A 25,553-nucleotide genomic window follows, 5' to 3' on the forward strand; every position below is an offset into this window, starting at 1 on the left:
ACAGGGACCTGAAACTTGGGTGTGGACAAGGGATCCGGGATGGTCACTGTCCCGTCGCTAGCAAGCCGCCGGATGCGGTCCATCGTGTCTTGCCTGCATGGAGCTCCGTGTCTTTTCTTGTTTTCCTCTGCCTCATTGTTGTGTCTCCCGCCAATTCGCGTCGCTCACGATGCAACAGTCCGCGTGCAGCCCCATCCTGGTTGGTGCCACGAAACCTGACAGGTTCCGTTTTTCCTTCACAGCCGGCGCCGCATATCTCACGAAGCACATACCACTATTTCTCTCCAAGCGAGCGATGGGTCTGCTTAGCGGACAGAAGTAAGATGTAGTGTAAGCGGCTGTTCCTGCCCTGTGTCGCAGCTTCCTCAGGCTTACTCGTGATACAGTGCCCAGCCATGAGGGGGACCCCAATCAATACTCTGTAAAGCACGGTCCCGTTGACTGCAGGAAGCCTCTTCCCCAAAGAGAAGGCAGGAGCGACAGATGGGTGCGAAATTGCAAGAAGCATGGATGAAACCTGGCGATGCACTTGCTCACTCCGCCGTCGCAGCCCAACAACGTAATGGGAACGTGGTGCGCCCCCAGCTGGACATCTGAATGCGGGGGAGGCTGCTAGTCGGCCCCTGTCTCTCCAACATGCATGCCCTCTCGTACTCTTTTTTTCCATCTCACGAGGCCTTGTGCTCACCGGTGGTACTAGAGGCGGTGGAACACGTTGAGAACTCTCCGGAGGGCATGCTCGTATGCCGGCTGTCCGTTGGCTGGCTAGCTACGGAATAAGCAAGGGCCGTCCCGGGCTTCGACACGCTGGGGATCTGCTCGTACGAGCACGCATCTTCCGTGTGCTGCTGTCGACAGGGTGCCTTGAGCCGGCGCCAAGGTGCTGTGCACGAAACGATTGTGGGCTGACAGGTGATGATCGAGAAACGGGAGCAAGAAGAAACGGACGGCGTGGCCTGAGAATGAGACGGCCCTGATCTTGGCTGGCGTTTGCGTTTGGTTCGGTGCTGCGAAAGAAAAAAAAAAGACGGTGTTTGTTGCACTACTAGCAGTGTGTCGAACAGGCCGAAGGAACTAGCCATATGCCATCCAACAATCGGTCCACAAAGGAAGAGAGAGACCACTTTGTGAAGATAGGGACAAAGTGGAGGGTAGATATAACCTGTGATTGGCTCGCCAGAGAGTGGGGTTTCTGCTGCATGCTGCAGGGCCGACCTACGAGTGCTCCGTATGTCGTCTGCAACCAAGGAAAAGTGGACAGGGGAGTAGTGGCTCTTTGGGTATCAGTACAAGTGGAGGCAGACACGGCTGGTGCTCGCCAGGTTCTTCTCATTGTGTCCTCTGCATTTCCCTACGGAGAAATTGCGCCTCTGGGACTCTCTTCGAGATCGTCACTTTGGGACATCTTCATGATGTCGCCTCGTCGCAACTCTGGTTATCTCTCTTTGTCTCACGTTAGCAGGCGGGTGGCGAGATTCGTGGCCGCCACCGCTGCCACACGGCGGATACCGCTTGGATGTACGAGCCACTTGAGAGTAAGATGCGTATCTTACGTTCAGTATCTCGCCTATGCCAAGGCGACCGACTCAACCGGATTTGTTTCGATGATCTTCTGCCGCCCTGGCCTCACTTTATTGAGTGGCGCTGTGATGGAAAAACCAGCCGGCACAGCCAGTACGAGATACGGCCTGCCAAGGCTTTGCGACCTGGTTTGCGACCTGGTGTGACAGTGGTCGTCTTGTTTTTCCCCTTTGGCAGCATCATTATCACTCCGCGTCCTTCGACTCGTACGCTTTGCGTTAATCCTCTTTCCCCTCACAGCTTAGCATCTCCCCGCAGCAGTCGTATCTTACGTACTGGTTGTCGCCCTGCTCGCTCTTCGTGCACACCCGTCCGGTCCAGACGTCTGTACTATTATGTACTCCGTAATCAGTCGTAAATACGCAAAGCCGCTTGTTGTCACATTTTTAATTTCAAGACCAGATTCAGACCATCGGCCAATAGACTTCACCGCCGGTGACTGGGGGATAGAGCGATAAGCACAGTAGCTCGCCACAGCCCCTCCCCCTATCCAACACTGTACTATTAGCTACTTGCAGCCTCCAGACTGGCCGGCTAGGGGGCCAATCGCTGTGCGAAAGCAGCAGAGATAGCGCGGCGCAGGGAGTACCAGGTACACCCGCTGGCGAAATATGACCACGCCCCTCTGCTGCAGACCTGGTTCTGCCTGTCGTTTTGGTCTGGCCGCTGCTCCGTGCGCCAGATGTGGAGCCTTCTCATCCATGTCTTGCCTCTCTTCCCACACCCTGGCCGATCTTGCTGATGTCAACCCCCCCCTCTTCCTTCTTTTTTTTTTTCCCTCGGACAAGTATCGACTGGTCGGGCTAGGAAAAAGAGCAAAAAGCAATCCCAGCGCACGCTCACTCACTCGAACCTCCTTCATTGTCTCTTTTCGGTCGTTGCAAGACCCCTTTTTTTCGACAAGGCCTCGTCTTCAAACCTGGACTGTTTTTCCCGCCCTTTGCTCTGCACTACTACCCTGCGGGCAGAGCTATACACGCATCTGGATTGGTCCAGCTAAGAAACCACCGTTCCTTTACCGTATCGAAGCCCCCACTAGAAATGGGCCAGAGAGAAAAAGGGAAGCCTGAACAGTCTCCGCCGCTTTTCTCCCGCCATAGTACTCGTACCAAGCCCAAGTTCACGATCCTTTCTCATTCTTTTCTCCTTTTCCTCTTCATCTGCTTCGTCTCGTCGCCCAACGCCAACTGCAACTACCACGTAGCGTCACCGGCTATTGCGACTCTGTGCATCACCAACGCCGTGAAGGTTGCATAACCTGATTCCTCACTCGCCGGCAATTCCGCCCGTTTGCTCAATAATCCAGCCGCCCGAGAATCGCCTTGGCCTGCTTTCATCCGAGAACGCCACCGACCAAGATGGGGCTGTAGCCTCGCTAGACATCGCTAAATTTTCATTCGAGACCCCCCGGAGTCCTCTTCTGTCTTCTCTTCTCTGTTTCTGCCGGCAGTTTCTCTTTCCTTTCTTGCAACAACAGCAGACGACTTCTATATTGCAATCTGACGACATCGAATCACCCCAGCTTTGCCACCTGGCCCTGACCTGTCAATGTCCCGCCGTCGATAGCCTTCCACTATGTTGACAGATACTCTGCATCTTCGAACTGCCCGGCAACTACCACAGTGTCGAAATGGAGCCGCAGCATCCCCATCCATCTCGCCCTCATTATCCTCACCTACTTAACCTGCACCCCGCCACATCCGTCTCTTCCCCCTCCTCTCCTCAGCCCACCCTGAACCGAACCGGCGGCAACACGCCCGTATCCTCGCCCGGTGTATACCGCCTGGCCAACTGTTCCACTCCTCCGATCATGGCCTCGTCAATGGCCGCGCTGTCGGAGAGCGCTCCCCCTACTCCTGCCCGTCCCTACATTGACCCGTCTTATACTTTCCCACTAAAGCCAGTGCGAGAGTGAGTATCATCTTGTTCTCGTCTTTGCGAGACCTGCCTGTTCTGCCGTCTCATTGTTTGTCTTATTAACCTGCTCCAGGACACATACAGCCTACGTCGAGCGTGACTTTGCCACTGGCCGGAAGACAATCAATGAGTACCAGGTCATCGAAGAGATTGGCCGCGGCCAACACGGCAAGGTCAAGTTGGCCAGCGACAGCTCCAACAATCACATGGTAGCCATCAAAATCATTCCTCGTCTCTCCAAGACCCGGCGTCTCGGCAAGGTCTCTGCTGCCGACCCCCAGCAGAACACGAAACGCGAGATTGCCATTTTGAAGAAGATTCGGCACGAGAACGTCGTCGCTCTCCTAGAGGTCATCGACGACCCAGAACTACAAAAAATCTACATGGTCCTCGAACACGTCGAGCGCGGAGAGATTGTCTGGAGGAAAAAGGGCTTGCCCAACATCTGCTACTTTGAGCGCTACCGCATCGAGAAGGGAATGCATGGCCAAGTGCTGCCTCCCGGCGAGCATACCTGGTCTGACGTGGTTGACCGAAAAGCGACGCTTCGAGCACTCCGAGAGGCAAGCGCCAAGAACCTCCCGGCTCCGGTGAATCGGTGGACCACGCAGTTCGGTGTCACCGTCAATGATGACGACGACGGACAGCTGCCCTGGTGGTTCGTTGCTGATACCAGCGCTGAGCTCGACCCTCCTCCCTTGGCCTCTCCGGCCACGTCTCGAGACACTTCCCGCGGGCCGTCACGCGTGGCCTCATCCACATCGGTGATGAGTGTTCCCACGCCTGCGTCGTACGACTCCGAGCCGTCGCCACTGTCGATGATGGTACAGGACGGCGATTCGGGGGCAGCGACGCCAAGTCTGTTACACCCCAACCATGCGGCAGCCTCTGCGCTGGAAGGAAGCATGTATGGGCCCTACACCGATGACTCTGCCGGTATCCGCCGGCGGTCGCCCAGCATGGCCGAGTCGATCTTCTCTCACATGTCCAGCCTTGATTTTAACGCTGTTGTGCATGACCCATACGCCGACGACTTTTCTTACGTGCCCTGCTTTAGCATCGAGCAGGCACGGTCCACCTTTCGTGATACCGTACTGGGACTCGAGTATCTGCATTACCATGGAGTCGTCCATCGAGACATCAAGCCTGCGAATCTGCTTTGGACGAAAAAATTCCGCGTGAAGATTTCCGACTTTGGTGTGTCATACTTTGGACGGCCTATTCGAGACGGAGAGCAAGACGTCTCCGTGTCAGAGGCTGAGGCTCTCAACTTCGACGATGACCGCGAGCTTTCGAAGACTGTCGGCACCCCGGCTTTCTTTGCGCCTGAACTGTGCTACACCGATCTCGACCAAGAGCCACCTAGAGTGTCAGAGCAGATAGATGTCTGGTCGCTCGGTGTAACGCTGTACTGCCTCATCTTTGCCCGCATCCCGTTCCTGGCGGAAGACGAGTTCTCCATGTTCCGAAAGATCGCTACAGAAGAGCCTTTTATCCCAACCAGCCGGCTGAGGCCGGTGGGAATCTTCACTGATCCGACCGGATCGTCGCTATACCAGAGGACAAACACGCTTCCGTACCGAAACGATGCCGCCCCGGAATACGAAGAACTCAGCGAGTCGCTCCTGGACCTATTGAGGAAGATGCTGATCAAAAACCCAGACCAGAGGATTCGGCTTCGTGACGTGAAGCGCCACAGATGGGTCACCGAAGATATTGACAATGTTGATGCCTGGCTCGAGACTACGGACCCGGCCAGAAGCCAGGAGCGGAGTATCCAGGTTGACGACGCAGAAATCGGCGAAGCCGTCGTCCCTCTCAGTTTGCTTCAGCGCGCCACCTCCGCAGTGAAACGTGTTTATGGCAAGGTCATCCACAGCCGATCCGAACGCGACGATAGCATAGCGATGACTTCACGGCGCCGGGCGAACAGCTCGGTTGCCAGCTCCATCGGCGAAGCGCCTGTGTCACCGCTCCCCATCTTTGGCGGTACTGCGACAGGTAGCAGCACTGTTCTCGGCCATAGCCACAGTCATGGCCACGGTCACGGTCACGGCCACAGTCTTGGTCACAGCCATAGCCATAGTCACAGCCGCAGCCACAGCCACCATTTCCACCTCCACTCGGGCGGTCATACACGAGACGAACGCCGGCCAAGTTTGCGTGGTGACGACTACCTTGCCACGGTCACCCAGATGCCAAGCGAGCACCCGTTGTCCCATAGCGTCACTGCCAGCCCGTACGGTTCGCCAGGCGAGATTACCCCGAGTTCCGAGTCTGCACAGCGGCTGATGTCTGCAGAGGCGCCAACGACGACTGTCCGACCAGAGACACCAGGTCTGCAACATTCCGACTCTTTTGTCGACGGAGCCGTCGATGACTCGTCCTCCAGCAGCTCCCCGTTGTCGATGGTGCGCCATACGCACTCACGGTCCATCACCAATGCAATCCTGAGCCGCGACTCGATCTTGCGGGAGATTTTTAGTAGTCATGCGACACCCTCTCCTGCCGACGCTAGCGCGGGCTCGAGCGTTGCGCCTAGTGTTGCCACAGTTGTTCGGCGAGCGAGAGAGGTTCGCTCGGCTACTGATGTCGGTTTCCGGGCCCGATCTGTTGACCGCGCTGGCATCGTCTTCTCGAACTCGGACCAACGAGCCAGTCCCGTGGTTGGGCTGAACACAGAAGTTGCGCCAGGAAGCCTTCAGCGGCTCGATACGACCAAGCTTGCACTTCCTTCGGCATCTGGGTCTCCTCTGCCATCTCCCCAATTTTTCTCCCCAGGCGCCATCGCCGCGTACTATCAAAGCGACTCTGAGTCCAATGTTCAGGCTGGCCGGCTTGCACATGCCACTCCAGGCGAGAGGCCCGCAACAGCTCATCGGGTTCAGGTCGTTTCGGGAATACTACCTGATAGGGCCACCCGCAGTGCATCGAACAGTGTGTCTGTGGTCCAACAGCCCAGCAATGCCAGTGCCGCACCTGTCACGCCTGCCACACCTGTCACGCCTGCCACACCTGTCACACCTGTCAAAAAAGTGACACCTGTCTCGCAAGAGCCTCTGACACAATTGAAGCAAACTGGAGCTATTGCATCACCATCACCAAAACGATTTGCCTCTGATTGGGAGGAGGCGAAGGATGCGATTGGCGACGGCAGCACACTCGAATACGAGAGCAATACGGTGGCTTCGTCCAGCTGTGCATCTATTGGGGCGCTGAGCCACACCAGTCCTTTCACAAGCCCAGGCGATGCAATGGGCCCGTCATCGTCGACGAGCATGCTGGAACCAGGTAAAGATTGTCCCAATCACATGCTGGCGTTCCAGTCTGATCCGTCACTCCCTGCGCTCCTGAGCGGAGCCAGCTCTGTGTCAGCTGATATGGAAGGTGACTTTTTGGGCGATCCTGGGGTTGTCAATAGGCAGTCTTTGATTGATGCCGACCCATTCACACCGCCGGCGCTGGAGAAGACGGGGGCGATGTACGGCTCGGAACACATTCCGGTGGCAGGATTGAAAGATCAGCAAGAATGGGGCAGCGGAGGTGCGATACCGGTGGAGCTCGACCCCCACACGGCAAGAAGCACGCCGGCGGCGCCTCGTTCTAGGTCGCGACGAGTCAGTGTGGATGACGAAGATCAGGACAGCGATAGCGACGGTGGCCTGACGATGGCCAAGCCACGAAGGAGGGGACTCACGACGTCCCGAGAACAAGCGCCTTCCACGTTTGCACATGGCGGACGAGTGCAGCTGGCGCGGCGCCGAGACACAAACACCAGCATCGAGAGCACAGAGACGGCGAAGAAGGTGCCTGTGCATTACGACTAGTGTGGACAGCTTTCTTCTCCTTCCGTGCAGCTGCGATGTGGCAAATGCGAAGGAGGGGATGTGCATTCAGCTGCATGCATGAGCGGCACAAGCAGCACTAGCTCATGCAGCATACGGTACAGTTACCGAACCGTATTTTCTTGATACCACCACCTGATAGACATTGCATCGGCGGCTACTTGTTTTTTTTATCATGAAGCATGCATTATTGCGTCTGTTATGTGCAAAGCCATCCACACGACGGCGGAGAGACACTGCCAAGAGGGCTGGTCTTTCCTTTTTCTTTTTCTTTTTCTTTTTCTTTTTCTTTTTCTTTTTTCTTTTTTCTTTTTTCTTTTTTCTTTTTTCTTTTTTCTCTTTTCTCTTTTCTCTTTCTGGGTTCTGTTTATTTTGTTCTTCGCTTAATTCAGTGGAAGGATCGAGTACAGCAAGTGTATAGCGTTCTTGGATATACTACAAAGCACTGCTTATGTGTCTGGGGACGCTGCTTTCTTTTCCATTTTTTCTCTTCTTTTTTTTTTTTGGATATATGTGAGATGGAGTGAAACGATACGGACGTGGTTTTATGAAGTCGTCGTTGGCTGGATAGGAAGGTATAATATCCCACATCCTTCTGTATATGTATGTATCTTGGGCTCGTGGCGAACGGACCAAAGGCGTTAAATACCACTTGGAACATCATGTGACAGACACTACTGAGTATACTGCCGTGTGTGCTAGCCGAGCCGTGTTTGTTGCTTTCGTCGCATTGAGTGATAGAGGAGAGTGCCACTAACAGCGGCGATTCCAATTTGGGAGATTCCGACAACGACCAAATTAGGTCGACGATCGCGAGAGCAACGTTTCGAGCTCTCGGCTCCCTTCACGCCATTCTGCCAGAAGTATCACGACTCTCACACACTTACAAAGAAACACGCACTTGGTTGTCGCACGACTAGTCTCCTTGACAGCGGCTGCTCGGTGCCGCGATGCTGCGATGCTGCTGACTCATCGCCCTATGACAGTACACGATGCTGACTCATCCTTGCCAACTGCGACACATGGACGGCGGCGTAAGGCGTCTGGAATTGCGACCAAATCGCTGTCGACCGCTTGCACGTCGGTCTGTTTCACCACCGACGGCGGCAAGCGTGCCATGGGGCTTCTGCCTTTTAATGGACGTCGGCGTCCTGGGCCAGAAGCGAACTTGATTCTGGGCTTCTAGCTGAGCTTCACGTTCCGGGTGCTTGTGCTGTAGGGCTCTACATGGCGCGATCACGTGCAAGAAAACGGTCTGCCCATCAGTAACGAAGGACGGCGTTGGTAATGTAAACGTAGTTCTGTCTATCTGGTATATAATTACAGCACGTTGCAGCAAGTGCCTATGGATTCGTACAAGGGACACCTGTCCCCATTTCCGGTGGTCCACCTGTCGGTAAACGTGCAACATATTGGAATACAGTGTGCTTGCAGAAGCATAGTAGAACGGACGACAGAAATAGTCCGTGATAATCTGGATAGGTCTGGCTGAGACCTTCTTACTGGCCATACTTGATGATTGGAAACTTTGCTCGACCCGCAAATAGCTCCATGTTTTCTTTCTCTCCGCTGAGCACCCGCTCCAGCTCCAGTCCAAATTCAAGAGTGCTGCGCATTGGCTCCTGTGGCACTCTCGTTGGACAGTTCCAGGTCATATACTTGGACGATGCCAAAGACGTGCCAGGCTTCTTCACAACATGCGCACTATCACTCTTGATAGAGATGGCATCTCCGCGAATAGCCTTAGGTTCGGGGACCGGGGCTGTGTCCACGGAGGACTTGCCGCTCTGCTGGTTAGTGTCAGGCTCACAGCTCTCGGAACCCCCGCTGGACTTGGCTATTCTCTTCGTAGCAGCCATGGCCGTGTTCTCGGAAAAGTTGGTGATAATATATGCGCGAACCTCTGCGTAAGCGTTGGAGACTGGCGTCGATGGGGCTGTCAGAGGGGGCCAAGACTTGTCTGCCACAACACCCATGTTGACGTTTACCGGCGTCTGTCTTCCCTTGTCTTGACTATTGTCCGCGCTGATCAATACACCGAAAACGCTGTCAATATCGCTTATCATATCTTCTTGGCTCCGGTTGGGACAAGTTGACATGGAAGCCTCTGACAGCCGGCGCTCAATTCTTGGCAATTCCGTTTCTGGCCCAGGTGGAGGCAGCTTGACCGGCAAGGTATCGACGCTCTCATCCATGACGTTAAAATGTGGCTGTAGAACGCCATCCGGGACATGTGCATCAAGCTTTTGAGATGAATACGTAGGAACGGAGTCATCCTGCGTCTGGGTCACGCTGACGCTCTGTCTTCGCGGCATGATCTTGTTGAGGCCCATTTTGAAAACCTTTTCGAAACTGGCTGACATCACCCTCGATGAAAGAAACATGAGCCCGCCTTGCTCATTGACAGACTTCTCCGACGCTACAATTATGTCGGCTTTGTCTAGAGTGTTCACGGACAGTGGCTGGGCTTCGAGAACCCCATCAGGGGAAGACGTGTTGGCACCAGTGGCATGCTTGGGCTCAGTCGGCATGTCTGGTACTGCGTTCCACCAAGATTCCGGAAAGCCCCGGGTGTCGACGGATCTACTCCGCATATGTCCTGATGGTGCGGTAGGCTGCAAATCTTCATCTAATTCGATGTCTTTTAAGGCTTTCGATCCACCAAGTCCTGAGTTTGGAGTTAGCTTCAATGTATTGCAGTAACACAACTGACGAGGCCACTTACGGCTGAGAGAGCGGAACTGGAATGGAAATCCCGTGCTTCTTCTTCGTGAAATTGCCTCTGAGAAGCTTTTGCTATCGTCGTCACTCACATTCAGCGGGGGGAAATCCCTACAAGTCGTCCAGCTCTGACTGTCTTTTCTTGATTTCAGGGATCTCCCTCCATCTACAATAGAGTTCAGCTCCACAACTGGAGATGGCAAGTTGAGTGTGCTTATGTGAGATGCCACCGACGGGCCGCTCCTGTGCTCCCCATTTTGAATATGCGTGCTGGCTGCCGTACAAAGGTGGCAGGATGAACGTGACTCTGGGCCGTCTGAGAGCATTGGCTGTTGCCCTTTTCCGCAGCTGCCACATATGCATAGGGTGGGACTGCTAGGCTTGCTCGCTGCAACGATATGCGCTTCGTGAGCCTCATGGATGCTTCCGTCCTCATCATACGACCCCAGCGACTCAGAAACATAGCTGACGTGGCGAGAAGTAGGTTTGTGTTCAGGACAGGCAGTTCTGGTGTTCTCCACATGAACGGTAGAAAATGTTCCATTGGCATTTCCAATCGCACGTTGGTCCGAAGAAACAGTTGTATTCTTACGAGAATCATCCAGGGAGGCGCCGCCCAGCAGGGACACGAAACAGCTTTCACAACCGATTGATGGTCTCTTCCTAGTAACACCTAGGGACTCGCTAATTTGGTCGACTGGTTGCAAAGGCGATACGGCCGTTTCTTCGTCCAGTGCAGCGACTTCCGAGCTTTGTCGGGATCGAACTGTCACCAACGTGGCCTTTCCCCAGCGTTTCTCCCCCACAGCTCCACGGATCCGGCTTCGGATTCTGAAGCCCCGAGGCAAAGAAATTCTAGACCGGGATTTCAGCTGGAATGTGCGTGGCAAGTTGGTTTCCTCAGGAAATAGAGGAGTTCCTCCGTCTGCTTTTTGGAGGAAATCAGCCTGGATATGACTGCAGCCAAAACTGGTGTTTTCGATAACCACATGCTGGCCGTCTCGTTGAGTGGCTCTGTTGCAAGAGTTCTTGGCATTGCGACTGGGGCCTCCATACGAGCTAGCCACATCTGAAGGATCCTCCCTGATGGTTGACATAGCGACTCTTCGATGCGAGTGCGTTGGTGGGGGATGCTGTTCTTTCTGGAGCTCTTCTTGGATCATTTTGTGCGCTATGCGGCGCACCTCTGCTCTTCGGGCCATAGCAGCAAAGTCATCCTCATCACTGGCGACACTTAGAGCACGACTGCGGGTGGATTCGGAAGAGGGAAAATGCCGTAGTGCTTCCATATGGGTTTTCAGCAAGCTCAGAGGGCTCGAGGCGGACCCCTTGATGCTGTTACATGCACTCCTGGAAATTGCCGGCCCGGCGGAAGTTGAGACGGTGCCGGCACTTGTCATATGAGGCACTCCATCGTCGCTGTCGGTATCGTTGTCCACAAGTCCCTCGAGTCCGGGAATCTTGGGGATCAGATAGGCTGGGCGGGACTGTCTGGGGTCGGCACAGGAATGAAAATCGGACAAGATGGGCGCAGAAGACTCTGCAAGAAGATGCGGAGCGGGTAGACGCGGTGCTCTGGTGGGAGAAGCAGCTGCGGGTGACGTTGCAGAGGACCGGCTGTGAAGGGACGATCCCTCCCGGGGCTCTTTGCTACAGAAACAAAACATGACTAGTGCGACCTTGTTATGACGGGATAAAGAAGAGATGGATGCATGCAGACCGGCTTCTTGGCCAAAATGCCAGTTTGCTGGAAGTCGAACGTTAATAGAGAAGCTGCCTCGCTGCCAATAATGAGGTAGATGAACCGGTTGAAAGGCCAAAAGAGATTTTGGGTCACGATAGTTGGGGGGGGGAAGAGGGGAGGATGCGTCATAAACGAACGCAGGGCGATGGGCTTGCCTCGCTCCTTCCAGGTTCGGACACAGACAACCTGGCTACGAAAGTCCCCTGCACCTTCCATCACAGTCGAGGGAAGCGCGCATGGACAATTATAAATCGTCATTTCTATCTCACATGCACGAAAATGGAAAGAGAAAGGCTGAGCTGGGACAGAAGGCACGCCCGTCCGGGACGTTTTATTATTTTCACAAGGCTTAACATGCAACACGTGACGAGGCCCTTTTACGCCGAGGATCACGTCTCCTCCCACGAGTAATCGGCCCAGAGATTGCCGAGACTCAAGCCCATGAGCTCGACGTTGAACTCGGAGTTCAAGCCCTGGGGTATTTGAATTTGCTATGGAAATTGTTAGTGAGACGCAGCGCGGGCGGACTGTGGGAGGAGACGGCGACATACCGAAGCATCTGCATTGGGATTGGCCATGCTGGCCATGTTGGCCATGTTGGCCATCCACCAAGCAGTCGTCGGCTGGATTGCATCCGGGCCCATACCGATGCCGCCGCCTTGACTAGATCCCTGTGACATGGAAAAGAAAGGGGCAGTCGGCTGCGGGAGCGAAGAGGGCGTTAGCATGTCTGCGTTGCTGCGACCATGATGGACGGAACTGACTTTTGGCCGGTCCAGCACCTCGTTTCCCAGGATGCCCATGGTCATCTTTGCCGGAGGGGCGAGCAGCGACTGTGGCAACTGTGGCTGCAAAAGTGGTGGTGCCTGGCGCTGTTCGTGCCGTTCCGGTTCATCCTGCTGGTCCTGCTGCTGCTGTTGCGGGCCATCTTGGCGCACCAGCAGCTTGCAGTGCAGGTTGACGAAGCGCTCGGCAGACGAGGCCTTGGCAGCCTCGGGGGTCTTCTGGCCGAGATGGGCCTCCAGTAGGCCGGTGGCAGCGCACATGATGGAGTAGCCCCACGGCTCGTTATTGCCGCAACGGAGCACGCGGTCCTCCTTCATGGCCAGGCACTTTTCAAGCAGCCTCATGGTATGCTGCGAGTTGACCATGATCATATTGGTAGAGCCTAGGGGAGGGGAGAAGGATGAGTCAGCAACGAACCTCAAGGGGGTGAAATGGGGTCAGACGTACCTCTAGGCTGGAGCATGGTGACGCTGCAGAGGTTGATGGATAGCGTCAGGGCGTCCTCGCGCATGAAGTTGAGGGTGCGGACACCCTGCTCGGCCAGCTTATCGTGCAGCAGGACCATGTCGCGGGCAGCGTTGTAGTAGATGATCTCGGAGTACTGGTACTTGGAGTTGGTCTTGCGCAGCTTCAGATACGGCTGATGCAGCGGGATGATGTACTGGCGCAGCTGGATGTGCAGGAGGGTGTAGGCCAGCAGGGGGGTTAGGTGGGCGGCAGTGAGGATATCGCGGTCGGGGCTGGCCTTGGCCTGCGACTCGGCAATGGCACGGACGTCCCACGAGGGCAATGCATCGATTTCCTGGGTGATGTCGTTAGTGTAGCGGATCACCTGGTCGTAATCGAGGTCGTCGGGCGGGCCGGTGAGCACGCGGCTGAGCTGCAGACGCAATTCGAGGCTCTGACGGCTGAGGTGCTGATAGGACGAGAAGGTATACTCGTCGGGTGGTCGAGAGGGCGGCAGCACGGTCGAGTCCTCGTCAAAGTCCTCGTCGGCGAGATTGCGCGGCGAATGGACGTCGAAGCGGAGGGCGCTCAGCAGAGTGGGTAGGCCGTGATCAAAGGAGGCCTGCATGTCGAATTCCTGGATGGTCGACCAGATACGCCGACGCATTTCCTGGTTGTAGGCCGACACGTTCTCGTGGATGTGGCTGGGGTCCCGATGCAGGCCGACCGAGACGGCATCCTGGACCAGCGCACCCGACGCCTTCCAGAAGCGCTTCTTCTTGACCGTGTTGACGCGCTTGGCCAGATAGACGAGACAGGCGACCTGGTAGTGCACCAGCTTGCGGTGCTTTTGGCTCTGGCGCTGGCTCCAGGCCTCGCAGGCCGCGATCCACTGCTCGGCCATGTAGTGTGACTGTGACACCAGACCGACGAACCGGCCGGTCGGATTGCCGCGCAGACAGCTCGAGATGGCCATCATCGACAGCAGCAGCGCCGTAAAGGCCGACGGCCGGGTCTTCTGGCCGTCCCAAAACGACGCGTAGTCGCGCCGGAAACTGGGAATGTGCATGATGCGGTGCACCTGCTCGAACTGGTTGAGGTAGATGTCCACTAGCACGTCTGTCTCGTCACGTGATGGCAACAGTGCCTCCAGTTCGGCATCCGGCCGTGCAAACATGTCTTCGCGCTCGTGCATCCGTTTCGCCCGGTCCTTGCTCTTGAAGTGGTGCACATGCAGCGGCCGCAGCCACTCTTCGGCCGTCTCCTTCATGAACGGACAGAGGCCAGTCAGCTCGCTAAACGCCATGCACGCGTTGTGCGGCCCAAAGTAGCGCGTCTTGAACTCCTTGCCGCGGAAGAAGCGCAGCTCGTCGCCCACCTGCGTCGTGGCCGCGCCGCCCGACCCGTAGATGTGCTCGACAAATGTCGACGGCGGCGACTGGCCCGCGTTCCCGTCACCCTTGTCGGCCGGCGAGTCGTCATCGTGCACCGTCGTGCTGCCGTCGGACAGCGCTGCCGTCTTGGCCTTGCTGCCCTCGTTCTTGTCTTTGTCTGACTGCGTCAGCATGGCTCGCAGCTGGGCCACCTCGAGCTCGAGCCGCCGGATCCGGTCGCTGCCACCGCCCACAACGTCGGCATGATGCTGTGTTGAGCTTGATGGCGTGCCGGCCGACCGGTGCGAGTCTCGACGGTATGGCGGGATCATGCCGCCGTCACCAATGGCTGCGTAGGCCGCCAGCCGCGAGTCAAAGTTGGTCAGCGCGCCCTGCGACAGCCCGTTCTTGGCCGGCGGCGCCAGTCCTGGCCGCGTCTCGTACGTGCATCGCTCTGGCGTGCCCGACTTGATGCAGCGCTCGCACGGGAAGCCCCGGTCGCATGATAGCTTCCGGCGTCGGCACTCCAGACAGGACAGCCGCACGCGCTGCCGCTTGCGTGCCGGCTGCTCGCTGCCGTTCCCGTCGTCGTGCCCGTCGTCGTCCTGCAGGTCCTCGCTCCTGTCTCGGTCTCCGACGGCTGACTGCTCGGCGACTGGCGTCGAGGATCCACTCTTGCTGTGCTCAGAGGGCATTCTTCTCCCGATGGCCCGAAAGCGTGAGCCAGTAACGACTGAGAGGAGCTGTCACACAGCCTTGTCTCCTGGTCTTCCTCGCCGTGTAATAGGTCGTACGTCGTATGTGCTGTCTGCAATCCCCACTTGCCACCAGACCGTCCTTGTCTGTGCCGTCTGTGTCGTCGTTGCGCTTGTGCTTCGGTAGTCGGAGCGCCACAAAGACAGGGAGCACAGGGTGAATGCATATGAAATCAACGTCTTGAATCTCATACCGTGTGGCCCCTGTAGACTGTAATCAGAGCGACAATGACGCAGCGTGCCCAGCATCGGCAGCATCAGCTGCAAATGTCGATATGCTGGAAAACTTCGTATGCGGATGGTTCTCGGAGTTACGAGCACTCTCGTAAGCCGATGCGGCTAGACGGCACAGTTCTTCTGAACTGACCCCGATACTAGCATTAGCGCAAGGCTCTACGGAGTACGGCTCTAAATGCATACCTCGTCCACAGTCTGGGGTCGTGTGCTTTGCCTCCGCATGCTAGCACGCAAGGATGGATTGCCTGAACGGGTGATAGGCAAAACGTCACCCAGTCGTCAGTCCTCACTCGTCAGCCGTCAGCCGTCAGATTGCCTGCATGAACATCTGCAGAACAGAAACTAGTGCCATAGACCCACTTTTAATACATTCACAACGACGCGTCTTGCAAAATACATAGCAGCCGCGTCGCCATAGTTCGCCGTCTTCATCCACGAGCAGATGGCCCGGCCAGGCAGCAAATAATGCTAACGGGTCCCCGTCACAAGAACTGATATGCGGCGCGCGCACGAGCAGACTGACTACGGATAGCGTCTGAACCCCAACTGGCCTCTCGCACAATGGCCCGGATATCAATTCCCGTCGCTTCGCGATTATCGTCGTCACTTCGCATCAGTCCCTCGAACCCAGTCGTCACGCGCATCCTCGGCCGCCTGTCGCGGCCGTCACTTCTGTCGCTGGTGCTCGACTGGCTGGCTGATGGGAACCAGGCCCTGACCGGGCCGTATCTGCGACAGCAGCCGGGCGAGGCCGACTACAACGACGACGATGACGACTTCTACCCGCCAGCAGCCTCGCTGGAGGCACTGCGCGAACACTACAGCAACGTCCAGCTGCGCAAGGGATCTAAGCGCGAGGTGCTCGACCGCGTTCTTGAGGGCGACTGGCGTCACGGCGTCAGCATGTACCAGCTGGCCATGGCCGACGTCCAGTATCTCTACGACCATCCGACGAGCCAGAAATGGACGGCTTTTCGGATCGTGCCCATGAAGCCGCAGCTGCCGGATGTCGACGACGGCAGCGACAGCGCCACAGCTGCTGCAGCCTCAGCCATCGTCGACACAGAAGCGCTGGTCGTGCCGCGCTTCCACCCGTCAACCTTTTTGCGCAACCTCCAGGCCCAGATCCTGCCGGACGTCAAGGTGCACTACAATTTTGATCGCCACAAGCACCTGCCGCTGCTTCTTCTCCGCATATTCATCCTCGATTCCCCCTACAATACCGCGCGGGCCGTCGTCGATGGAGGCACCTCCGCCGCCAGCCTTGCCACCGTTGAAGCCTCCCGGACCGTCTACGTCGCCTTTCCCGACGCGTCTCCCTTTGTCTACCTGTCGAGCTCACAGACCAGCGAGCAGCAGACAGGACCCGGTGCCGGCGTCGGTGCTGCGGCGCCTCCCCCCACGGCCCGCGAAACAAGGGGCCTGCGCAACCTAGTCGTCGAGGCCATCCCCAAGGCACTGTCCCGGCCCCAGGAGCGCTATGGCTTCCGGCCCACCAGCATGGTCACGCGGAACCTGAGCGAGATGCTGCACCGACGCGGTGCCGGTCGCACCAATACGGCTGGCGGAGGATGGGCCATCTATGCCGATGAGAAGACCATCGAGTCGCCTCTCAGCACGGTGCTTCCAACACCGCCCCTGTCGGAAGTGGACGACGACAAGACCAAGGAGGGCGAGAGGGAGAAGCGCAGGCGGACGCTGTCTCCAGGTGCAGAGCGAGAGCGACGGCTGGCCAAGCGGAGAAGGCTTGTGGCAGAAGCGCGGTTCGGCCCCACGGCCAGGATGGACGATGGCCTAGGCGTCGAGCGGGTGGATATCGTGATACAGGACCCCTTTCCAGGCGATGTGCCCGGAGAACAGGAAGATGTGGAACGGCCGACAGCGACGATGGGGCCGATCGACCATGGAAGACCGAAAGGAGGCGGTGGTGGTGGCCGTCGCAGTCAGATCGGCGCAGTCTTGGCTCGCGAGATCGAAGTGCAGGATGACGAGGACATGGCACGAGGTGCAGACGAAGCCGGCCCGGAGTCGAGCAATGTCTGGCGCCCACAGGTAGCCTTTACCTTTCACGGGTCCCATGTCTTTGCCGGCATACGACAGCTGGTCGAGGCCGGCGTGATTGACGGAACGAAGATGCCGGGATGGATGACGGGAGAAGAAGGCGTCACCGTGGGCGCCATACGTCACGGCCGCATCCGAGGCCACAAAGGATCCGGCATGCTATGACGGCTCATTGTCTTTCTTCCTCCAAAACGACGTTGTGGTTTGGCCTGGCGTTGGTCATAAATTATATACAGATTTGCTTCTATACGATCTACGAGAGTTGTGCCGTGTCTTCCAGGCCAAACAGCTTGATCGTGTTAGCCCATGCTGCCTCGCATACCTCTTCCACCGGCACACCCTTTACGGCTGCGATGATGGTGGCCACCCGCTCAATCATGCAGGGCTCGTTGCGGCCCTTGACCATGACGCCCTCTTCCCACTTTTCCTTCTTTACCACCTTGAACCGTTCCGGCACCACTGGCTCTTTCTTCTGCTGCGGCGGCTGCTTGCTTTTCTTGGGTGTTAGCGTCCGTTTCTCCGTAGCTGACGTCGCAGGCACCTGCTCGACCTGCCGGACCTGCTCCTCTCTGGCTTCTAGCTCTGCATGCTGGACCTTGGCCGCCTCGGCTGCCTCGACCAAGTACCGCCAGCCTTCGTGGCTCGGCCGGACCTCGCACCAGGGCCCGTCTGTCTCGATCATGAGGCGGTCGAGCCGGATGGCCTTGAGCACCTCGCAGTTCTCTGCCGTCTTGAGGCTGCACCCGTTGACGCCCATGTACAGGCCGAGATCCATCAGCTCCTCGGCCTCGGCAATGGTGCCCGTGAAGCTGTGGACGACAGCGCCACAGGCCAATCTCTCGAGCCGGGGCCCGAACTGCTCCTTCAGCAGGCGGACAAAATCCGCATGACAGGCGCGGGAGTGCAAGAAAAGCGGGAGCGGACGCGACAGACTGGCGGCCAAGGCCAGCTGTGTCGAGAAGGAGTGCCGCTGCGTGCTGGCCGAGCAGTAGTGCAGCCGGTCGTAGTCGAGGCCGATCTCGCCAAACGCAACAAGTGCGCTAGCGGGTGCTGTCTCGATCAGGGCGTGGAGGTCGGCCACGATCTGGGCTGACTTGGTCGCGTCAATCTCGCCGTCGTCGGCATGCGGCTGTGTCGGGTCTGCACCGCATGCCGCCACATGTTCGTCGTCGTCGGCCTCGTGATGGTGCGGGTGTCTGGCCTCGAAGATGGCGCTGCTGCAGGGATGGATGCCGGCTGTTGCAAGAACCACGCCGGCTGGAAAAGACGTCAGCACGGCGGAGACGGTGGAATGGACTCTTTAGGACTGCCTACGGAATTCTTGGGTCAGCTCCAGAGCGTCCCGGGAGCTCTTGAAGCTGGAGCCCGTCACAATGAGCTTGGTGCAGCCGACATCGTGAGCACGCTGGATCACGCTGGCCAGATCGTCCGGGTGCCGCTGCTTGCCGTAGTATCGCCCGCGGAAGATGGGATCAGCCAGGTTGATTCCGATCTGGCATGGTGGAACGTCAGCAAGCAATGGCCTTTGCCAGTTCGGCACATTTCATGCGCACGCACGTCAATGTATCGTGGCCGGTAACTCGAATTTACGACAGCCGTTGCAGAGGCCGACATCGCTGCCGAAGACGTGGTCAAAGCTGCCGTTGCCGTGGCAGACAATGGAAATATTGACAGTCTAGATCGTCTGGTCAAGACGGAAAACAGCCTAGGAGCTAGGGATATGGGCATTGGTGGGTTGCGTCGTCTTCGGGTAATCCTTTACAAGACCTCAACAGCTGTTTCTGTGAGTCACTCTCTGCACAGACATGCCATACAAGCGATAGTGGATATGGTTGCCTGGTTGCAGCATTTCTTACCTAGATTGGCGTCCAGGATGCAATCTTCATAGCCCATTAATGGGGGGCAGACGCGCGCGTCGAAGTCGCGTTTGGAGGGGTGATACGATGCTTACTAAAGCTTTTTTTTTCGATTATAATGTTTTTTTCCGCGCTATAGCGATTGCCCCGCTTTTCAGCAACGCGTTAACAGACAACAACCGCGTATTGCATTTAAAGTGGCCATCGCTGTGAACACTTTTCTCTCCTCCACCTGCTTCTCTCTTCCTTCCCCTCAGGCACAATTCAATTCCAGCATTTCCCCTACCATTTGCCTTGTCTTTTTCTTCTGCATTGGCCGTAGCACACGCTTCGGGTCTGGTATTATACAGAGAGTCCTCCAATCTGTGGAACTTGGGACTCGGCATCTCTCACCGTCTCTCTTCTCCCCACCCGCCGCACAACCTTACGACCCACGATGTTTGTCCGCAAGCGTGGTATGTATCCTTGTCCCTTGCTCCTGAGACTGGCATTGCTACTCTGCCCATTGGCCGCTGGAACGGGGGTGCCACACGCATACTAACTACTTCTCCAGACGGACGCCAGGAGCGTGTCCAATTCGACAAGATCACGGCTCGTGTATCACGGCTGTGTTATGGCCTCGACACTGAGCACATTGACCCTGTGGCTATCACCCAAAAGGTCATTTCTGGCGTTTATGGCGGCGTGACGACCGCCCAGCTAGACGACCTGGTAAGCCGCAACAGCACTCGCTCCTGTTGCCAAAACCACGTTCTAATTCGATTTCTACCCCGCAGGCTGCAGAGACTGCTGCGTACATGACAGTCACCCACCCTGACTATGCGGTCCTCGCTGCTCGCATTGCGGTTTCCAACCTCCACAAACAGACCAAGAAGCAATGGTCAGCGGTCATCACCGACCTGTACAACTATGTCAACCCCAGAAACAACACACTGTCGCCTATGATCTCTAAGGAGACATACGATTGTGTGATGCGCCACAAGGAGGACTTTGATTCAGCTATTGTCTATGACCGTGACTTCAACTACCAATACTTTGGCTTCAAGACCCTGGAGCGGTCCTACCTGCTCAAGCTGAACGGTAAGATTGTCGAACGGCCACAGCACATGATCATGCGCGTGGCAGTTGGCATCTGGGGTGACAACGTGGAGCGTGTTGTTGAGACGTACAACTACATGTCCAACAAGTTCTTCACGCATGCCTCGCCCACCCTCTTCAACGCCGGCACCCCGCAGGCCCAGATGTCGTCTTGCTTCCTCGTGGATATGAAGGATGACAGCATTGAGGGTATTTATGACACTCTCAAGACCTGCGCCATGATCTCCAAGACAGCCGGTGGAATTGGCCTCAATGTCCACCGCATCCGGGCTACTGGCTCCTACATCGCCGGTACAAACGGCACGTCCAACGGTATCGTCCCCATGCTCCGTGTCTACAACAACACGGCTCGCTACGTGGACCAGGGCGGAAACAAGCGCCCTGGTGCTTTCTGCATCTACCTTGAGCCTTGGCACGCCGATGTCTTTGAATTTCTCGACCTGCGCAAGAACCATGGCAAGGAGGAGATCCGCGCCCGCGATCTGTTCCTGGCCCTCTGGATCCCTGATCTGTTCATGAAGCGTGTGGAGAAGAATGGCGAGTGGACACTGATGTGCCCCAACGAGTGCCCTGGCATGGCGGACTGCTACGGCGAAGAGTTTGAGGCCCTGTACGAGAAGTATGAGCGCGAAGGTCGCGGCCGAAAGACGGTCAAGGCCCAGAAGCTCTGGTACGCCATTCTCGAGGCTCAGACGGAGACGGGCAATCCGTTCATGCTCTACAAGGACCACTGCAACCGCAAGAGCAACCAGAAGAACCTGGGCACCATCCGCAGCTCCAACTTGTGCACGGAGATCGTGGAGTACTCTGCCCCAGATGAGGTGGCTGTCTGCAACCTGGCCTCTCTGGCCCTGCCGTCTTTTGTTGACTACACCAACGAGACGTACGACTTTAAGAAGCTCCATGAGGTTGCACAGCTGGTTGTCCGCAACCTGAACCACGTCATTGACGTCAACTACTACCCTGTGCCGGAGGCCAAGAACAGCAACATGCGCCATCGTCCTATCGGTCTGGGTGTACAGGGACTGGCAGATGCCTTCCTGGCACTGCGCATGCCCTTTGAGTCGCCTGAGGCCCGTGAGCTCAACAAGCAAATCTTTGAGACCATCTACCACGCAGCTCTGACCGCGTCGTGCGAGCTGGCCAAGATCGAGGGCACCTATTCGACGTACGAGGGTTCCCCCGTGTCACAGGGCATTCTGCAACCCGACATGTGGGACGTGAAGCCGTCTGACCTGTGGGACTGGGACTCGCTACGTCTGAAGATTAAGGAGCACGGTGTGCGCAACAGTCTGCTGGTGGCCCCCATGCCGACAGCGTCAACGTCGCAGATTCTAGGCAACAACGAGTGCTTCGAGCCGTACACGTCCAACATCTACTCACGCCGTGTGCTGGCGGGCGAGTTCCAGGTGGTCAACCCCTGGCTGCTGAAGGATCTCGTTGACATGGGTCTGTGGTCGGACAACATGAAGAACCGCATCATTGCCGAGGGCGGTTCGATCCAGAACATCCCCAACATCCCAGCCGATATCAAGGCTCTCTACAAGACCGTGTGGGAGATCTCCCAGCGCACGATTGTGCAGATGGCGGCCGACCGTGGCGCGTTCATCGACCAGTCGCAGTCGCTGAACATCCACATGCGCGAGCCCACCATGGGCAAGATCACGAGCATGCACTTCACCGGCTGGAAGCTGGGTCTGAAAACGGGAATGTACTACCTGCGTACGCAGGCGGCCGCCCAGCCCATCCAGTTCACTGTGGATCAGCAGGCACTGCTGGTCGCAGACACCAACTCCGGCCGTGAACGTGGTCTCCGGAAGCGGGCGCCACCCGGTGGCACTTACGTCAGCTCGCCGTCCGCGATGCCACGGTCCTCGCAGGCCCACGGCGCCAATGGTGCCAGCAGCGCGTCACTGTCTTCCAACGGCCTCCCGACACCGAGCACATCACCGCCTCCAGCTTCGGGGACTGTCGCGAGTGCCGGTCGCCCACTAGCATCACCGTCAAAGCCGAAGCCGTTCAAGGCAGACCAGGAGGAGGGCGAGTCGCCAAAGGCGCTGGCTACCGATCCGATCGGCAAGCCCAATATTGAAGAGCTTGCAGACCCGGCGCTGAACGGTCCCAAGGACCAGAGCGAGGACCTGGACGAGGACAGCCAGGAACGTGAGCACGACATTTACGCCGACGCAGTCCTTTCCTGTGAGTACATTGCTTGTGAACCGTTCTCTTGATGGTACACACACTGACAACCATCACAGGCAGCATTGAGAATCCCGAGGCTTGTGTCATGTGCAGCGGTTAGAATAGAGATTTCTAATGATTCGTTACGCGACAGAGATGATATAGTGAGCAACGGCAAGTGCATGGTAAAGTGTTATTGAATTAGAAGACGAAGTAATGGGTTCCCGCCACTTTCTTGGGTGCATGGCTGGCGGTGCATCACGCAGCAGACGGACAGAAGCGAAGTAAGAAGTTCTCGAATTTTGTATGGATGGTAAGAGAAGAACAGTCATATTCTAGGTGGTGTCTTGTCTTATTCTTCTGTCTTTTGTTGGTATGCCAACTATTGAGCTGTGTATGAATTGTATATGCTTTTTGCAATGCCTTTTTAGAAGCAATATATTTTGTCTAAACTATTTGCGTGTCCATACTCCGTGCAAGAAGGTAAGATCGTGATAACTGTCCACGAGATTCAGTTCAGTACAACCTAAGAGCTTTCTCTTACTAATGGACAACCTAACAATTTGTGGTGCTTATTAATTGTGACGCACGGTATTACATGGCCTCCAACAACAAAGAAGTTGGAAACCGTTCGGCTCATAGACCGAATTAGCCGAAGTTACGCGGTAGATTTTAGCCAACAACCTGACTGCGATAAGATACCAAACACAAAGCGGGCGGGCTGCCTCTGGCTCGCAGCCAGATAAGAGAAAGAATGGGGGTGGCATGGCTACGGAGAAAGACAGGAATGACGTGGAAGTAAGTGCCAAATCAAGGAACTGGGAACGGTAAGTAATCAAGAACAAAGGCAGGCACCTGGCCCCCAGCTCGTGGCTGCGGGTTGGGTATGCCATGCTGAGCCATCAGTTTTGCCACATAGCAAAGAATGTTTTCGGAAGAGGTTTGCAGCGATCGGATCGGGGTCAAAGCGAGATCTTGTTTGCTGCGCTATGGCCATACGATGTATGGGTACTCCGCAGTACGGAGTGTTACCTACGGAGTACTCCGTGTATTGGGCGGGCATGGGCAGGTCTGGCTCGTTTCTACAGAATTGGGCCTGGCCAGCAAGGATTATTTTTCTTCGCCAGGGTGACCAGCCAGACAGGTTTCCGAAACGCACGGTTACCCAGCTCACCACTTGGCACCCCTGCCACCAGCCGAGCAAATAAGATTTCTCTGCATCTGAGGATATCTTTCCTTGTGCGAGGAGGGGCGGATGCAAGCGCGCCCAATCAGCGCTTGCAATAGAGGACGCTACCAAGCCCAGGAAATGAAAAGACTAGGCGATCGTTACTAGCCGTGGCCATATCGTTGGCTGGCAGCTTTCCGAAGCTCATTTTAAAATCCAGACGGTGCTGAGAGAAGGGGGACTGCAATAGACGCCGGCACAGACAAGACCCCCACAATTGGGTGTGGTAGTAGGACGATGAACGTGGGCCGCAACCGTGCCGATCTTGCAACCACAGCCAAGATTCCCCACGTCTGCAAGAGGCAAAATAGAATATCAATGGCTGCCTCTTAGCACTGCTACCCTAATTCAGCTGGTATAGGCCGGCTCAGCTGGACAGCACACACCCCCGCTACCCTGCCCCTTCCGGTGTTGGTGGACGCCCTGTCCAATCACACGACGCAGGTCTACCACTCGATGCATACATAGAACCTAGTAATACTCCGTACGGCAGCACGCGTATTTGTCACACAACTGCTCTGCGCTGTCCTGTCTCCGCAACTGACCACGGGCTTTCCTTTCTTCTTTCGTCCTGGTCGCCCGGTCGAGCTCGGCCAAGCTCGACCTAGCAACTAGAAATTGCCTCAATCAGCCCCTCTACGGGGCACCGTTACCAGGTCACCGTCGCTTGCCCATGACCATGTTGCATACACCAGCCACCCATTTAATAAAGGGCGGTGTGCAGTACTGTGCAATGCAGTGCAGCCCAGTGCAGCCCAGTGCAGCCCAGTGCAGGTGTTTAGCCTTGCTTTTGTTGGCTCTCTGTGGAGTGCAGACAAACCTGTACGAAAAGATGCCGCATCTTGCCACTTCTTTTCAAAAGATATATCGGAATTGGTCTCAGATGTCCATGTCCTGTTGAGCTAAGTGACGGCTGAATGCAGAAGACTATATCTAGATAGTATCTTAATTCCTTTTTTCGGGGATGGAGCAATTGTACGTCGTACGTACGACGTATGTATATACAGAGTATAGCAAAGATAGAAGTCGTACCTTTTGTACCTAGTATGTAGATCTAAGATTTCAGACCACTGGTGTTAGCGCCGTGTAGCTGTGGGTCGGCGAGGCCTCTTTCGTCATCGGCCGCAGGGACAGCCCCAGCTCCTTCCTCTTTGCAAAATACAAGCGGGCCTAGTGGTGAGATATACTTCTTTTTCCGTTTCGGTGGCAGGTGCCTTCCGGTATGGCTTCACCGACGTAACGTGCGCAAAGGGTATCTTACTCCGTACATGTGCACCCTGCTGCCGAAGACGTGACCCCTGCACAGCTTAACTAGCTGATGGGCTCTACATGTTGCCGGGCGAGGCCTCTGACGGAGTTGCCGGTGTATTAGCTGCGCTGGTGCTGGGTGGCTCATCATGCTACAGAGGCAAGAGGCAAGATCGTGGGTGGTAGCTCCCGCAGGAACCAACCCAAGCCCAGGCAAGACAGTTTTGATCATGCAGGTCCTCCTCACACCCCTAGCTCTTTCCCAGCTCGAACAGCTGTCGCCTGAACGCTCCTTCCCCGGACGTGCCTTCCCTTCTGTGCTCACATCGGCCCATCCACTGACGTAGACGGCATAGTAACATGCTTTTTTGTCTCTCCTGCCCCATTATTTCTTTTCTTTGTGTTTTATTGACGTCTTTCTCCCGGGAAGGCACATCCACTTTGACAAGATCTAGCCACTTGCTTCGCGCAAGGT

The 25,553-nt window shown here is 56.4% G+C and overlaps 5 protein-coding genes across 5 annotated transcripts; 3 read left to right on the forward strand and 2 right to left on the reverse strand.

The window, feature by feature from the left end:
* Positions 1 to 3,211: 3,211 nt before the first annotated feature.
* CMQ_4210 (serine/threonine-protein kinase) lies at positions 3,212 to 7,325 on the forward strand (the record flags this gene model as incomplete). Its single annotated transcript, XM_014320148.1, has 2 exons — positions 3,212 to 3,492; positions 3,572 to 7,325. 2 exons carry the CDS (start codon positions 3,212 to 3,214, stop codon positions 7,323 to 7,325), a joined length of 4,035 nt encoding a protein of 1,344 aa, XP_014175623.1.
* A 1,517-nt stretch (positions 7,326 to 8,842) lies between these two features.
* CMQ_3833 (c6 zinc finger domain containing protein) lies at positions 8,843 to 15,109 on the reverse strand (the record flags this gene model as incomplete). The annotated part of the gene is made up of 5 exons (XM_014319771.1): positions 8,843 to 11,714; positions 12,202 to 12,299; positions 12,360 to 12,509; positions 12,573 to 12,976; positions 13,042 to 15,109. The coding sequence occupies 5 exons, from the start codon at positions 15,107 to 15,109 to the stop codon at positions 8,843 to 8,845; spliced, it is 5,592 nt and encodes a 1,863-aa protein (XP_014175246.1).
* An 858-nt stretch (positions 15,110 to 15,967) lies between these two features.
* On the forward strand, positions 15,968 to 17,632 carry CMQ_4053 (chl4; the record flags this gene model as incomplete). Its single annotated transcript, XM_014319991.1, has 1 exon — positions 15,968 to 17,632. One exon carries the CDS (start codon positions 15,968 to 15,970, stop codon positions 17,630 to 17,632), a length of 1,665 nt encoding a protein of 554 aa, XP_014175466.1.
* An 88-nt stretch (positions 17,633 to 17,720) lies between these two features.
* CMQ_3409 (deoxyribonuclease) lies at positions 17,721 to 19,081 on the reverse strand (the record flags this gene model as incomplete). Its single annotated transcript, XM_014319347.1, has 3 exons — positions 17,721 to 18,724; positions 18,782 to 18,959; positions 19,025 to 19,081. The coding sequence occupies 3 exons, from the start codon at positions 19,079 to 19,081 to the stop codon at positions 17,721 to 17,723; spliced, it is 1,239 nt and encodes a 412-aa protein (XP_014174822.1).
* A 678-nt stretch (positions 19,082 to 19,759) lies between these two features.
* Positions 19,760 to 22,723, forward strand: CMQ_4234 (ribonucleotide reductase large subunit; the record flags this gene model as incomplete). The annotated part of the gene is made up of 4 exons (XM_014320172.1): positions 19,760 to 19,778; positions 19,877 to 20,034; positions 20,100 to 22,620; positions 22,680 to 22,723. 4 exons carry the CDS (start codon positions 19,760 to 19,762, stop codon positions 22,721 to 22,723), a joined length of 2,742 nt encoding a protein of 913 aa, XP_014175647.1.
* Between the last annotated feature and the right edge of the window lie 2,830 nt (positions 22,724 to 25,553).

Source organism: Grosmannia clavigera (assembly GCF_000143105.1).
Source record: "Grosmannia clavigera kw1407 unplaced genomic scaffold GCSC_113, whole genome shotgun sequence".
NCBI lineage: Eukaryota > Fungi > Ascomycota > Sordariomycetes > Ophiostomatales > Ophiostomataceae > Leptographium > Leptographium clavigerum.